The sequence below is a fragment of the Psittacula echo genome, assembly GCF_963264785.1.
Source record: "Psittacula echo genome assembly, chromosome: 1".
Taxonomy (NCBI): Eukaryota; Metazoa; Chordata; class Aves; order Psittaciformes; family Psittacidae; genus Psittacula; species Psittacula echo.
Genome location: NC_137735.1, coordinates 128,305,826 through 128,320,979, shown reverse-complemented (window position 1 = coordinate 128,320,979; position 15,154 = coordinate 128,305,826). Strand labels below are relative to the sequence as shown.

Genomic DNA, 15,154 nt, shown 5'->3' with positions numbered 1-15,154 from the left:
CTGTATTTCATAAAACTGGAGGTCCATTTCTTCCCCAACTTCTGTGAAATCTGAAATCATGATGCCTGTATGTCTGGACTTCTTTTTAGCTGAAGCAATTCCTTTTTCTGCCCTCACCTCCTCTTTTGCTTTTTCTCTAAGTCTTGTCTTCCAGTGTGTGAAATGCTCAACTTTTGCATCTCCATTCAGATCTACGTGAATAAACTGATTTGTAGCTGAGCCACTGCACCAGAAAAACACATGTACCAAAATAATTTCTCATCTGGATGGCTTTTTTATTTTCTCTGAAACATGGGAGATTGATTTTATGTCATGTCAAATATTGTTTGACCTATAATGAATATATTTGGTTTTCTGATGCTTATTCAAAGAGCCATCAGACATTTAGATGCATAAAAAGGCAGAAGGAGAGATCGTGGGACAGATACGAAGACCCAGGTGCCTCTGATTTGGTTTTTACTGCCATATGAGAGACCAAATTTATTTTATATCTTTGTTTGTTTGTTTGTTTTTAATTCAGGAGGTTCGAGGACATTCTGGGATTGGGCAGCCTCATTCCCGTAAGCACTGTTTTAATGTGCAAAAATTCTTCCCTGGAGCAGGACTTGTCCTGCCTGCCAGTGGTAGGTAGACAGCAGGCTACAGAGCGGTTCCAGCTCTCTCTGGTTTCATTCACTTGCCAACTGAAATACCATTATCAATCAATGGCATGTTAATGATGTGTTATCTGCTTTTACCCTGCTGTTCTCCTTTTTCCCATTTTAACTGCTTTCCCTTTCTTCCCCTCCTGACCCCGCCTCAGCCCAGCTAGATCTCACTGCTGTGCATTCTTTGTTCTCCTACCTGGAGGTATTCCACTCTTCCAGCTGCCCCCCACCTTTCCTTGGCCCACCAGAGGCACCTTTCCACATCTTGCTCTCTTTCTTCACGCTCCTGTTGCTCTCTCCCCCTGATCTTTCCACGGAAGTTTGCTTTAAATGGTTTTCTTGATTCTCTCCCAGTGTCTCAGTCTCCTTCTGTTGCCACATATTCTTGGAAGCTGTGCTACACAAAATAAAGGTAAGAAAAAATTACTTTTTTTCTTAGAACTTGCTTAGCTAGAGGCAGAGAAGAGGTGGTTTCCTGGGAATTCCTGTAACAGGCTGGAAGAACAGACATACCCTTCTCATATACCCCAGCACTTGGTACAGGAACACCATCAGTTGTCGCATAAACCATTTTTTGCAGAAAGAATAATCATTAATTTAAATTTGTGCCATATATCTCAGTTGTAAGTCACACTGAGAAGTAGAACAAGACTCTTCAATGTGTATACTTTCTGTTAAATAGAGCTTTAAAATGGTAGTAGAATACATGCTTTTAATTTAGAAGACTATGTATTTTACTATCCATCTTCCTGCTTTCACTGCTCATCAATATCTTCAGCTTATTGCAAAACAGTAGGTGTTCTGGAATATATGGCTGCATCTCATCTGAGAAACAATAGATGGGCTTTAACTATGAATAAGGATGCTGCTATTAAATGAAATATATTAATTTACCAAGAACGGGAGGTATTAAGAAAACTATGGCCATTTCCTTTATTAAGTGTTGTCCACTACTAGCCTATGAAAACTTCTAGTATGCTTCTGCCCAGTAGGACCAAAGAAGCTGGATATGGACTGAGAGCTCACAGTTGGCCATATCTTAGCTATTACCTTGCCAGACTTTTCTCCAAATAAAATGCCACTGAGTGATCTGCTGTACCAGAGGATCTGCCATTCAGATTCTGAAAAGCAGCACTGGCATCTAAGCTTTGCCTTGATTTGTATTTGAAAGGTAACAAACTGGACCTTATGGATTTACTTATCCAGTATGTTTATACAGAAAGGTTTTCTTTAGCACTAAATTTGAATTTCTCACAGACTGGGATTTTGGGCTTATTGTGCTGCTACACCAAGAAGCTGTATTTCTCATGAAGGACATTCATGTCAGCAAGTCCTGAGGACAGGTACAAAAAGCACATCTTTCTGTGACTGTCTGTTCTTTGGCAGGAATTACCCAAGTTTCTGCAGTGGCTCCACTGCCAGATCATTCTTACAATGAAGAGTAAGAGATATTTGGGTCTTTCACTATCTCCAAGCGTTGTCGACTAAGCACTTTTCCCTGAGGAAATTCTTTTGCCTGCAGAGAAATTAACTGAAAAGGAGATTTACTTCTCAGAAGAAGAGGAATGCATGCATGGCAAACTACCATAGCCTTGGACTAGGCATTTCTACCTGGATCGCTTTGTTCTCCTACTGAATCACTGCAGATGCCTCAAGCATTTATGGAAGATGACTGCAATTTCTGCTTCTTTGCCCAAACCAAAATGAAGAATTTTCATGGAAGACAAAAGATTAACATGCCAGTTGGTTTTAGCCACCGTATTTATAGGTTTTTTTTTTGTGGAGTGGAAAACAGAGGTGGTTTTTCCTGATGCTTACTCAGGGGAATGCCCTAATTCTGTTGTTTGTTTATCCTTAAGAGATAAATGCTGTGGGTTTTTTTGTTTGAAGTAACTCAAACTAAATACATGTCTTGGTTTTGGTATCATAATCTTCCATAACTGTCACTAATCTACCCTATTAACTTTCATGAACTATAAATACTGTATCTCATATTTAAAGGAAGAGCTGTTACAGCTGCATTAGAAGAACATCATTTCATTCCAGACAGTAAGTATTAATTTTTGAGGCACTGCTGCAGCTGCAAGTCAGAAACAGAAACTCATATGAGAACTTACCTGCTTGCTGTAGGTTGGTCCCATTCATCATCACTCAGCCCTGTATCATGAAACGGGTGGTTTCGTGGTTTGCTTGGAGGGGACAAACTACTCTGCTTTGGAGTCCTCCACTCATAGGCATTGAAGTTGTACCCTGAAGCCTGATAGCTGTGTCCTAAAAAGATGAATTATGTATTTACGGCCCTGTATATGCTGTAATGACAGAAAAGCACATCTCTGAAGCTTGGTTCTGTAGAACCTTGATGTGGATTCATGGTTGCTAGCTTCTTTTTGCAGTAGTAGTCAGATTATTTATGATCTAAATTATGCCTGGAATCAGGTGTGCTCTAGAGCTTCTCCTGTGGAAGTCCATCAAAAGCAAAATCTTACACATATATAACACTGTTCCCCTACTGTTTATGTCTCAGCTGCTTCTGATGTTTTGTTTAGGTATCTTCACAATTTATCAGTTTCCTATTTGACATCACACATTGAATACTAGTGAATAAATCACGTGTGTTATGGATATGTTAAATACAATTTAACATGGTCATGTGCAACATGCCCCAAATTAAACCTAAGCTATTAAGGTAACTGCACTTCAGACATACTGAAAAAAGAATTTGCAAGGATGCACTAAAAAATCCATCAACTTGACTCTTCAGATGACAAGCAGGAAAGTTTTTCCTTCCTCCTCATAACTTTCTCAAACTTGGAAGCAATGCAGCCAAAAAATTGTGACTTATCAGTGTCAATTATGCACAATACTATCAGTCTGTAGAATGGCTACCTAGATGTGGAAGTTGGCATGGTGCAGAGGCTCTCGAGTGACCATTAACTGGAGTAATGCTAGAACAGGAATTAAATTAAATTTAGAAGAATCAAACTTGGCTAGGGATGTTAAGGATAACAGGAAGGGATTCTACAGGTACATTGCAAATAGAAGACAGACAGACTAGGGACAATGTGGGCCCTCTCTGGAAGCTATCAGGAGAACTGGCTACCCAGGATTTGGACAAGGCTGAGGTTCTTAATGACTTCTTTGCCTCGGTCTTCACTGGCAAAGGCTCTGACCACACCACCCAAGTCTTGAAAGGCGAATGCAGGGACTGTGAGAATGAAGACCTTAGGCCCACTGTAGGAGAGGATCTGGTTCAAGACCATCCTAAGAACCTGAACATACACAAGTCCATGGGACCTGACGAAATCCATCCGTGGGTCCTGAAGGAAATGAATGCTGCTAATGAAGCAAATGAGGTTGCTAAGCCACTGTCCATCATATTTGAAAAATCATGGAAGTTGGGTGAAGTTCCCGACGACTGGAAAAAGGGAAATATAACCCCCATTTTCAAGAAGGGGAAAATGGATGACCTGGGGAATTACAGACCAGTCAGTCTCACCTCTGTGCCTGGCAAACTCTTGGAGCAGATTCTCCTGGAAGGCATGCTAAGGCACATGAAAAACAAGGAGGTGCTTGGTGACAGCCAGCATGGCTTCACTGAGGGGAAATCCTGCCTGACCAATCTGGTGGCCTTCTATGATGGGGCTACGAAACTGATGGACAGGGGCAGAGCAGTTGACGTCATCTACCTGGACTTGTGCAAAGCGTTCAACACTGTCCCACACGACATCCTTGTCTCTAAATTGGAGAGACATCAATTTGATGGGTGGACCACTCGGTGGATAAAGAACTGGCTGCATGGCCGCACACAAAGAGTTGTGGTCAATGGCTCGATGTCCATCTGGAGACCAGTAACAAGTGGTGTCCCTCAGGGATCGGTGTTGGGACCGGTCTTGTTCAACATCTTTGTCGGTGACATGGACAGTGGGATTGAGTGCGCCCTCAGCAAGTTTGCTGATGACACCAAGCTGTGTGGTTCGGTTGATACTCCAGAGGGAAGGGATGCCATCCAGAGGGACCTCGTCACCCTTGTGAGGTGGGCTGATGCCAACCTGATGAAGTTTAACCATGCCAAGTGCAAGGTCCTACACCTGGGTCGGAGCAATCCCAGGCACAGCTACAGGTTGGGCAGAGAAGAGATTCAGAGCAGCCCTGTGGAGAAGGAATTGGGGGTGTTGGTCGATGAGAAAATGAACGTGAGCCGGCTTCAGTGTGCACTCGCAGCCCAGAAAGCCAACCGCATCCTGGGCTGCATCAAAAGGAGCGTGACCAGCAGGTTGAAGGAGGTGATCCCGCCCCTCTACTCTGCTCTCCTGAGACCTCACTTGGAGTATTGTGTGCAGTTCTGGTGTCCTCAACATAAAAAGGACATGGAACTGTTGGAACAAGTCCAGAGGAGGGCCACGAGGATGATCAGGGGACTGGAGCACCTCCCGTATGAAGATAGGCTGAGAAAGTTGGGGCTGTTCAGCCTGGAGAAGAGAAGGCTGCGTGGAGACCTCATAGCAGCCTTCCAGTATCTGAAGGGGGCCTACAGGGATGCTGGGGATGGACTCTTCATTAGGGACTGTAGTGACAGGACAAGGGGTAACGGGTTAAAACTTAAACAGGGGAAGTTTAGATTGGATATAAGGAAGAAATTCTTTACTGAGAGGGTGATGATGCACTGGAATGGGTTGCCCAGGGAGGTTGTGAATGCTCCATCCCTGGTGGTGTTCAAGGCCAGGTTGGATGAGGCCTTGGGTGGCATGGTTTAGTGTGGGGTGTCCCTGCCCATGGCAGAGGGGTTGGAACTCGATGATCTTAAGGTCCTTTCCAACCCTAACTATTCTATGATTCTATAACAGGAAGGAGAGCAGCTGTCTCTGCACCACTAAGGCAAAGACTCATTAATACAAATGCAGGATTGTGCTGTCACATCCCTGCACTGCATAAAGGCCAACATGGGATTCTCTGTACCCATGCCCCCTTGTGGAAGAGAGACTTGCACTTAGCAGAGGCACTGATTTCTGCTAGGGCTCTTGAGAGATGAGAAAAGGCCCATCTCACGATGGGCACAAGTGCCCAGGACCAATATACACCCTCAGGAAGCCCACCTTGCAGAAAATGATTTCTCTAGCAGCCATTTCCAAGTATCTCAAGGCTGTGTAAGTGGCATCAGATGACCTTTATATCTGAAGAGTTTATTCCTGCGTGCTTCTATCATAGAATCACAGACTCATCTAGGTTGGAAAAGAGCTTTAAGATCATCAAGTCCAACTGTTAACCTCCCACTGCTAAGTCCACCACTAAACCATGTTCCTAAATGCCACATCTACATGAGCAGAGGGCACATAATGAAAAACAACATTTTTGCTCATTTTGATTCTTCTATTCAAGCTCAAGATTGTTTGCGGGAGAAAGGAGCTGTTATGTGGCTTGTTGCACATTTATATAGGCAGGCAGGCAGAGGCATTAATGCTTCTAAATACATATGCAGAGTTTCCAGCACCATTTTGCTTTCTCCTGAATCTTTTAGGTAAGCCTGGCTTCCAAGTGATGTATCAAGAAGAATGCATGGATTGACTTGTCACAAGCTGATGCTGATCTGGCAAGCAAAATCTGTTGTGGTAGAGCTCCTATATATGTATTTCATCTTGACATACTCCTTTTCTAGCTCCATAGCTGGCATTTTCTGATGTGCACATTGGATTAGGAAGTTCTGCTTTGTTCGTGACTAACAAATATTACTGCTGTCACCTCTCTAAAGAGGGCAATTTGCTTCCATAAATCAGTCTAGACCTGTCTCTCTCAAATCCCATGTAACTGGACAGCTGGGTGCATTTTCCAGGTAATTGGCAGACATTAACATACTGCCAGATTCCAGGAAGGGTTTGTGAAAATGTGACTGCTGTGTGTGGAAGGCTTCAGATCAGCAAGTCAGACACATTAGACAAAGGTACAAAATGGGGTAGTAATTCAAGGAGAGAAAAGACTGCTCATCAGCATTAAATTAGTAACGAATAGGATGAAGCATTATCCAGTGCTCCAGAAACATTCCCCAAACTCCTCAATTTGCTTAGCCTGTTCTTGTGCCAAGAAAGGTTTGGAGAGAAGCCAAACTCAACTTGACAGGTCAAGACAGAGTGAACTTTAACAGAAATGTGGGTCACATTAGTACCACAGCAAGGGATAAGGCGCGCATCTGATTACACTCAGGCTGTTTAACAGAAGTGCCATGTATCCAGCCAAGTCTGGGCTGATTTTTTCAAGGCAGTTAGAAAAATATCTCCTTTGAGATACTGGTTCGGTTTTGGCTCGGTATCCGAATCATCAGGACTTTGAAAAGCAGTCTGGGCCTCAATCCGCTCCAGAGCTGAACAATTTGCTCCAAGTATCATCAATTCACGCAGGATATGAGAGCTATCATTTTGGCACCTGTTCAGCAATACTTGTCCTTAAAAATATCAGAAGCAAATCTAAGCTGGTTTATTCTGACAAACTGACCAAACCAGTTAAAAACAGAAAAAAGACAAATTTATCCCAACTCTAACTCCAGTGAAGTACAAATGATACAGGGGGAATATAGCCCAGTACATGGAGTACTAAATAAATGTTCACCTCTCCAGAAGAAACCGCCAGTGTTATCCCGGAACAGGAACATTAGAGCATAGCAATGAAAGTAAACTTCAGTCTATATGGTAAATCTGTTGGGCAGAGCTCGGTTTCAGTCCTCTATGTGAGGGTACAAAACAGCTGCCCATGAGCTACTACCCTCGCTCCTGGAAAGCAACAGCAAGAAATAGAGAACTAAAGCTGAACAGAATGCACGCAACCAGCATGAGCGAGTGAAAATTACTTGAGGTGAGGCTCTACCTGTCCAGATACCTGCTTTACTATGGATATAAACATTTTAAAGAGAGTTAAATAAAACACTGAAGCTGTGTGGAAGTTACTTTTCTTGTAATCTAGACTATTACGGGATGTCTGTATCCATCACTGCCTAAACGAACGTCTTACAAATTAAAAGGAGATTATTTGAAAATCCCATATAAAACAAAAGTGATGCAGAAGTAGAAAATTTATTGTTAAGGACAATCATGTCTTTAAATAGAATGACTGGTTTTGAGAGCTGAAAGTTAGATGTTAATGCTGCAGGAATGAGGAAGAAGCAAAAGATTTACAAATCATAAGCAATGCCTGACATCCCCCCTGCAGCAGTTTATAATAAATCTGTTGTCAGTTAAAAATTACTGCATATGGGCATCAAATTAATGAACACCTTCAGAGCATTCTGTGCCTTGCATTGATCCCTATCTGAAGGATAAACTCATTTAGTTGCGGATGAGCTGTGGACCAGGCTATTCATATGTCAGTAAAGCTAACAAAAGCCTGTTAATGTATTGATAAGTGCTTCATAACACATCCTGTTGTCATGAAGGAATGAATCTGAGACCAGCCAAGTGTAAGAAATCACGCTGCCTGGCGAGGTGTGTGATCATTATGAGACACTGGCACATTACAAGGTATGAGGTTTAAAGTTGGTACAGATAAACTTCTTTTTAAGGCAAAGGAAGGTCAACCATGAAGGCGATAATTTCTACTTTAAATCTTGACTGCATTTGTGATAGTACCTTGATTTCCAAAGCTGGTATCAATACCAGAGCCATCCCACGACTCTACTGCGCTGTCAACGCTTGGGACTGTAGTGGAATAGATGTCTGAGAGTTTGCCAGATTTCTGTGCAGCAGAGGGTTCATCTTCAGCATCACTCAATTCACTTACGTGACCCACAGGGACAGAAAATTTCTTGGGACTGGTAGCTGAATAGGATTATAAAGAAAAAGGGGGGGGTAGTGCGGTCATTGCTTTACTGCTGTTCTAAGAAAATGCTTTTTACAAGTGACACGACAGTCTTCCAGGGATGGCCTAAATGCTTGTTAATCTGTAACAACACACACACGACCACTGATGCTACTCTTGGCCATACTCACCATCTGTCTGCTTCTTGATTTTCAAGGTGACGGTTTCTCCTGCCATCTGTAACAAATGAATGGCTTCACTCAAAGGTTTTCCTTTCAGACTGCTACTATTTATTGCTAGGATTCTGTCTCCTATGTGAATTGCCCCAGTCCTACAAAAAGAGAGAGAAGAGAGCATAAGAAGCAACAAAGACAATTTCTTTGCATATTTAGATCATGAACGAGTCATCTCCCTTTCTTTCATTTTGCTTTTACAGCCGTGTTACAGAGCAATTCTTTTGTTAGGAACGCTTAAAGCAAGTCGCCTTTGTTGTAGTGACAATAGCAGAGCTGAGGCATGGAGGTGTGGATTTCTGTGTTACTGCAGCAGTTGAGTTAATCACCTGTGGATGATATTCATTGCAGCCCACCTGCTTAAGAGCAATCTCAGACAGTGCAGTTTAGTTCTGAAATGAGTCAAGTTTCTAGAAGCCTCACAATGTAAGAGATAATGGCAGCGTGAGCAGGTAACAGCTCTTTCACCAACATGGCTTTCAGGATGGATCATACCAAGAGAAGAAAATAAATTCTCTTTGTGTAAATGCACTGTTTGTTCTGGCTCTGCACAGGGTCATGTTTTGTGTGCTACAAGCTCTCTCTGAATCCACCACCAAAGGTACCAGTTGCAATGACTCTAGTCATCTTAGAAGTAACAGGCTATGGAAAACCTCAGCATTTTCATTTTTCTCTATTCGTCACTTACCATGATGAGAAATGCTGAAGTATGATTCAAGTATTATCCTTAGATAATGCTTGCTATGGTGTATGTAAGTGCACCTACAGATGCACTGTGAGTATATGGTAAGTGGCACAGAAGTATATGGTAAGTTCAGATAAATGTAGACACACAAAGTACTTTCTTTATCTGTTGCACTGCACAGGGCTATTGCTTTTAAATGGCTGCTAAAATGTTCCTGTGACTGAGCAGTCTGATTGACTAGTCTTTACTATAGGTGATTTACAATAAGGACCACAATCCTCTGCCCTGTCTTGTATAGTATGTGCGAGAACATCCTGTTAAGATATTGCTCATGCTCCTGAACTTGGCAATGATCAAAGAACGTCAATAAAAAGATGATAAACTCAGATTTAGAGAACTGTAAAAATACAAATTGCTAAATCATGAAAATTAGCATCCGCAGGTAAACAAAATAGATCTTTACCTTGCAAAAGAGAGCATTTTAAAATAATTTACATTCCAATTTACCTTTCAGCTAATCCTCCTTTTGTAAGGCTGGAAATGATTATGGGATCAAAAGGCTCTTCAGTACCAGAGATTGTAATTCCAAGAGGCCCACCATAGCGCTTGAGCTCAACGGTATAAATAATTGCTCCAGAGCTCTCCTGTTCATCTGCAATAAATGCCAAGGGGATGCAATTGGTTTCTTATGAAAGAAGGAATGAAAAAAATAGCACATTCAGTCTAGTGACTGGTAATCAGACAGCTTTTTCAAAGGATTACATTTCAGATCTGCTGCTTAATCATATTCTACTGGATTATTTTGGAAAAAAATATCCTCTCTTGTGCAATTTCTTCTTTTATTGCCCAAATCTGATTACACTGAAGTCAACAGAAAAACGCTCCTCATTCTATTAAGACTAAATTTTACTCCATTTAAGATTATATCTTCTTTCCTATTAAAGTATAACTTCAGGCTATTTTGTTACAGAATTACAGTTTGAGGTTGAAAGGGACCTGAGGAGGTCATCTGGTTTAACCCCCCATTCCAAGCATGGCCACCTACAGCAGGTTGCCAACGACTGTGTCCAGATGGTTTTTGAGTGTCTCCAAGGAAGGAGACTCCACAGTCTCCCTGGGCAATCTGTTTCAGTGCCCTGCCACCCTCATAGTAAAAAGGTGCTTCCTGATGTTCAGACAGAACTTTCTGTGTTTCAGTTTGTGTTCGCTGCCTCTCGTCCTGTTACAGCACCACTGAAGACAGCCTGGCTCCATCTGCTTTACAACCTCCCTTCAGATATTTATACAAACTGATAAAAAGTCTTCTTTGAGCCTTCTCTTCTCCAGGCTGAACAGTCCCAGTTTACCCCGCTTTGCCTCATAGAAGAGGTGTTTCTGTCCCTTCCTCATCTCTGTGGCCCTTCACTGGACCTGCTCCACTATGTCCATGTCTCTCTTGCACTGGGGAGCCAAGGTCTGGACCCAGCACTCCAGGTGTGTCTCACCGGGGATGAGCAGAGGAGATGGATCACCTCCCTTGACCTGCTGGCAGTGCTCTGCCTGATGCAGGCCCAGGAGGCTGTCGGCCACATTTGCCAGGAGGCAAATTATACTATTGTATAAATACTGGTACTCATCTGTTTCTTGAACCGAATGGAAGGTAATGAGAAGATCAAAGATAATTCAAATTCAAATGTTTTTGATGGACAAGCTTTAAGCTTTTGTAACAGAATCAGAAATAGCTTCTGAACTCTGAATCATAAATCAAGTTGAATAGTAACTCCATTAGATTTCATTTCATTATACTGGATGAAGTAATTAGCATTATTTTGTAATTTTTATCTCACCAACCAATCACCGGAAATGGGGAAAGCTTCATCACTGGGTAAGCTTGAATACAATGTATTTTTCGCAAACAATACCCAATGGGTGTTGCAGCAACAAGAAAGGCTCCTATACTTACACAGTGCTCTTTAAATATTATCAAGAACTACACCTCAGGAGAGCAATCAACTGTGCTATCTTTGGGTTGGGAAGGGGCATTTTAAAATCTCAAATGCCAGATTTCTCCTCAGATCAAAATAACAAATGCTCCCTGGCCCGTCTTATGATATTGGTATTCAGCCAGGATGACTGGCCTGCCGGGCAACCTTCTCTCCATCTGTGGGTAATGACATCTTGAAGGGCTCACGGAGTGTGGAGAATGTCTCGGGCGCACACCCGTAAATGTTACTAGAACTAACCTGAGACAAGTTAGAAAATTCAAATGTCCCCATTCCTGTTCCTGTCCACAGAAAAGCTATAAAGAAAAAGAGATACCTGCATCACTAGCAAAGGTTCAGAGCTGCTTTCTTCTAATGCTGAGCATGGCACTTAAGCAGAGCTGGAGAAACAATATCTTTGGGGCAACTCTGTTCCTCCCCAGTCTGCAGAAAATGTAGGCCTTTAACTTCCCACCACCCCGGCTCCCTCCTGTTTCCCCCTTGCTATCCACCCTAAAGAAAATGGTACACATATAGGACCAAAGGTGAGAAGAATTGGTGTGTTTGTTCAGCAAAGAATTCTAGGATTTTCACGCCTAGTGTTGGCCTTGTATTCCTAATCAGGGCATTATCAGTAGTGTTTTGGCACAGTTCACGTCAACTACACCTTATCTGACATGCTCCTTCCACAACTGCCCAGCTCCCAAGACCCCACTGGAAGCCTCTGGCTGGCATACAGTGCTATAAGCTGCCACTGCGCAGCAGAACAGTGGCAGCTCTCGCTTGCTTGCTAAAGTATTTACGGAGCACCAACAAAACCTCCGGGATCTAATGCTGATGGTGCTTACACAGGTGCGGCACTGACATGGTGCAAGGCTTCACCTGAACGATGAGAAGTAATCCATCAAGCTAATTAAAAATGTAATAGCCAATATTTGCTAAGGGTTGAAGTTTCTCCGCTATCAACAGTGAGTGAATAAGAAGTTATTAATCATAGAGCAGCCCTGCCACATGAGAGTTGGAAGTTTATAGATCTTAGTGAATGACTGGAAAGGAGACCGGTCCATTACGTCTGTCTTCTGGTTAGCCATAGTTATTAAAATTAATGGCAGAATGCAACAAATGTGAAATTGCTACGCTGCTCTCTTCAGTGCTCTTTTCAGGCAGCACAAATAGAAGCTATCCAAGAACACTGCATGCACGTGGCCTGAATTAACAACAAAGGCCAGTTTTGCCATGAAAGCAGAGAGATCGGATATTCAAAACATTAGGTTAAGCAGGAGCTTAAATTTTTCTCAGTTTGGGAATCTGGTGGGGGAAAAAAAAAAGAGATAAAATCTGCTGAAAATGTACTTCCGTCTGGGGAGGAAATACAACCAAATTACTATGGGTTTGGGGCTCGTGTTTTTGAGATTTTCCTTCTTTCTTTTCTTGTGATGCAGTTGTGGATAGTTCATGGAAACCACACTCAATGAAAGTAGACCCTCTGTGCTGCAGCACCTCTGCCCTGTCCACTACTGCCTTGCTCTTCAGAGTAACATCTGATCCATACAGACAAAAGGGCAAAGAAGAGCAAGGTCTGGGGGAGCACATGACGTGTACCCTGCTGCTGGTCTCACCTGCACTGCTGGCTCTGAGGAACACAGCTCTGAGACACATACAACTGTCTGGAGAAGGGAGCAGGAGCTGGAGAGACAGCAGAGGAAGGAAAAACAGCAGAAAGAAGAGCCAGAGGCTAGAAGTATTTATGAAAAGGAAGAATTCGAAGGACAGCATGGAAAAGAGAACCTAAGGAGGCAGAAGCCCTGCTCCCTGCCTTCCCCTCCTCAAAAACGCACGTCATGAGAAATTAAAATAGTTTAAATCTTAATCTCATTCTTGTGAGGGGAAAACTCAAACTCCCTTCTAGAGGCATTTTTCCTGTCAATCTTCTGCCAAGTGAAGTTGCAGCTTGCTCTTCATAGCATACCTGGTTTGCTCAGTTTTGCAAAGCAACTGTCGGTCAGCTGTCCCTTCGGATGTACGCTCCATGGCCAGTTTGGCCAGCCTCTGTCCAAGGTGGACCAACTAACTGTGTATAGCAAATCCCACCTGACTGCCTGCAGGGACCTAACCACAGGATCCTGCCATGCAGCAGCTGTTCAATTTGCTGGGTCAAAGTGTACTTCTGTAAGCCAATTTGCACAATTGCCTTTCAATCCATCTGCCTTTGCTTTGTACTGATCACACCGAGAAGATACTGTTTCCTTTCAAAAGCAATTAAAGGAACAGAGCACTCTAGTGCAATTCTAAATGCTGTTTCAACAGCTGTGCTTGATTTTCAATAATAAAGTGGGGCAGGCTGTGCCTTTTTGCCATGAAATTGTATAGAGCTTAAGACAAGTGAATTTACAGTTCCTGCTTTTGAGTAATGCTGTAATATAAGTCCCAGCAGTAATGGTAATTATAATTGTCTAACTTCCTTTGCCACTAGAATGTGTAACGGAACTCGCTTTATTATCTCCAGCTAGAAATTCTGCTTTCATGGAATCCATAACGGGGCAGATCCAGGAATATTAATAGATGTAGGTGTGCAAAATGACGGCAGCTCCATTACTTCCACTGGACTGATCAGACACGGCTCCTCCATCATCCATCCAGCACAGTGTGTAAAGTACTCCTTGCCTTAAGCATGTGAATAGTTATGCTAAAGCCAAGTTTGTAAGTCTGTGGATAAAGCGTGCACTTCACCACTCTGCTGGAGAACCGAGGCCTACGAATCCATGCTTTGCCAACCATGATTCCAATCTTAAAAGCAGAAAAAATCTCAATGAGCTGATAAGACAATGATCAACCTTATGTGGCTGCACCTGAGGGGAAACTGCAGAAAATAGAAGACTTCCAGAAAATAGAAGACTTCATCTTGCAGTGCAGTTCCTGCAGGCAATACGGCCACTTGTAAAATACAAAACTTTATACAGCATTAAAATTCTTTTTAGTGTGACATTTTCTGATTAGCATTAGCATAAACCAGCTATGGTTAGAGAAAACCATTTCACTAAAATTTAAATGCAAAGGAATAAGCCTGTGTTCTAAAAATCCTGAAAATATACAGAAATGTGCATTGCTAATACCGGAATTATCTTCATCTTTGCGGATCTTTAACTTCACAAGGTCCTCACAGTGCTGAAGGATCTGGACAGCATCTTCCATGGAGCAGTTGTCAAGTCGAATGTTGTCTATTGCAAGCAACTTATCACCCAGTTCAAGTGTCCCAGTTCTGTGAACAAGCAAACAAACTTGCATGAAATTCTCGTAACATGAAAGCAGGTTACCTTAGAAGGTATGAACATCATTATGACAGAAATACGACAGATTTTTTAAAAACAATTATTTCTTAATACATTTTCATTTGCAACTGCTTTATGCAACAACAACAACAACAACAACAAAGCACAGTCTCTCACAAGCTCCCTCTGTTTAACTGGAGTCTGGCTGGCTACACAATGGAAACAGATTCTTCCTGGGAGCTCGAATGTCTTACCTGTGAGCAACGCTTCCTTTCTTGATATCAGAAATAACCAGAGGGTCCCCTGGTTTTCTGCTGGATGGAGCTGTAATAAAGAATACATACAAGTATCTGACTTTATTACTAGATATGCAGATGGGCTAATTCTGCCCATAAATCAGTAATTCATGCACATTACCTACTAGTATTATATACCTTTCCTTTTCCTAAATTATATGCACGTGAATACAATCATGAGCAGCATATTAGTAAGAGTGCATACTCCTCAAAAATTAGAAATGTCAAAATTCAGGAAACTGATGCAAAGTGAATTAAACCTGGTATGTCTAAATCCTGGGTTA

General features: G+C 42.3%; 1 protein-coding gene across 1 annotated transcript in view; it reads right to left on the bottom strand.

Annotated features, from left to right (window-relative positions):
• Positions 1-15,154, bottom strand: part of GRIP1 (glutamate receptor interacting protein 1) — a gene marked incomplete at both ends in the record, with an annotated part of 230,800 nt that overhangs the window by 12,086 nt on the left and 203,560 nt on the right. The window contains 7 exons of the mRNA XM_080638773.1: positions 844-1,044; positions 2,765-2,918; positions 8,258-8,446; positions 8,618-8,757; positions 9,852-9,996; positions 14,419-14,564; positions 14,829-14,898. Of these exons, the coding sequence (XP_080494899.1) occupies positions 844-1,044; positions 2,765-2,918; positions 8,258-8,446; positions 8,618-8,757; positions 9,852-9,996; positions 14,419-14,564; positions 14,829-14,898 (1,045 nt within the window). The remainder of the gene's footprint in view (positions 1-843; positions 1,045-2,764; positions 2,919-8,257; positions 8,447-8,617; positions 8,758-9,851; positions 9,997-14,418; positions 14,565-14,828; positions 14,899-15,154) is intronic.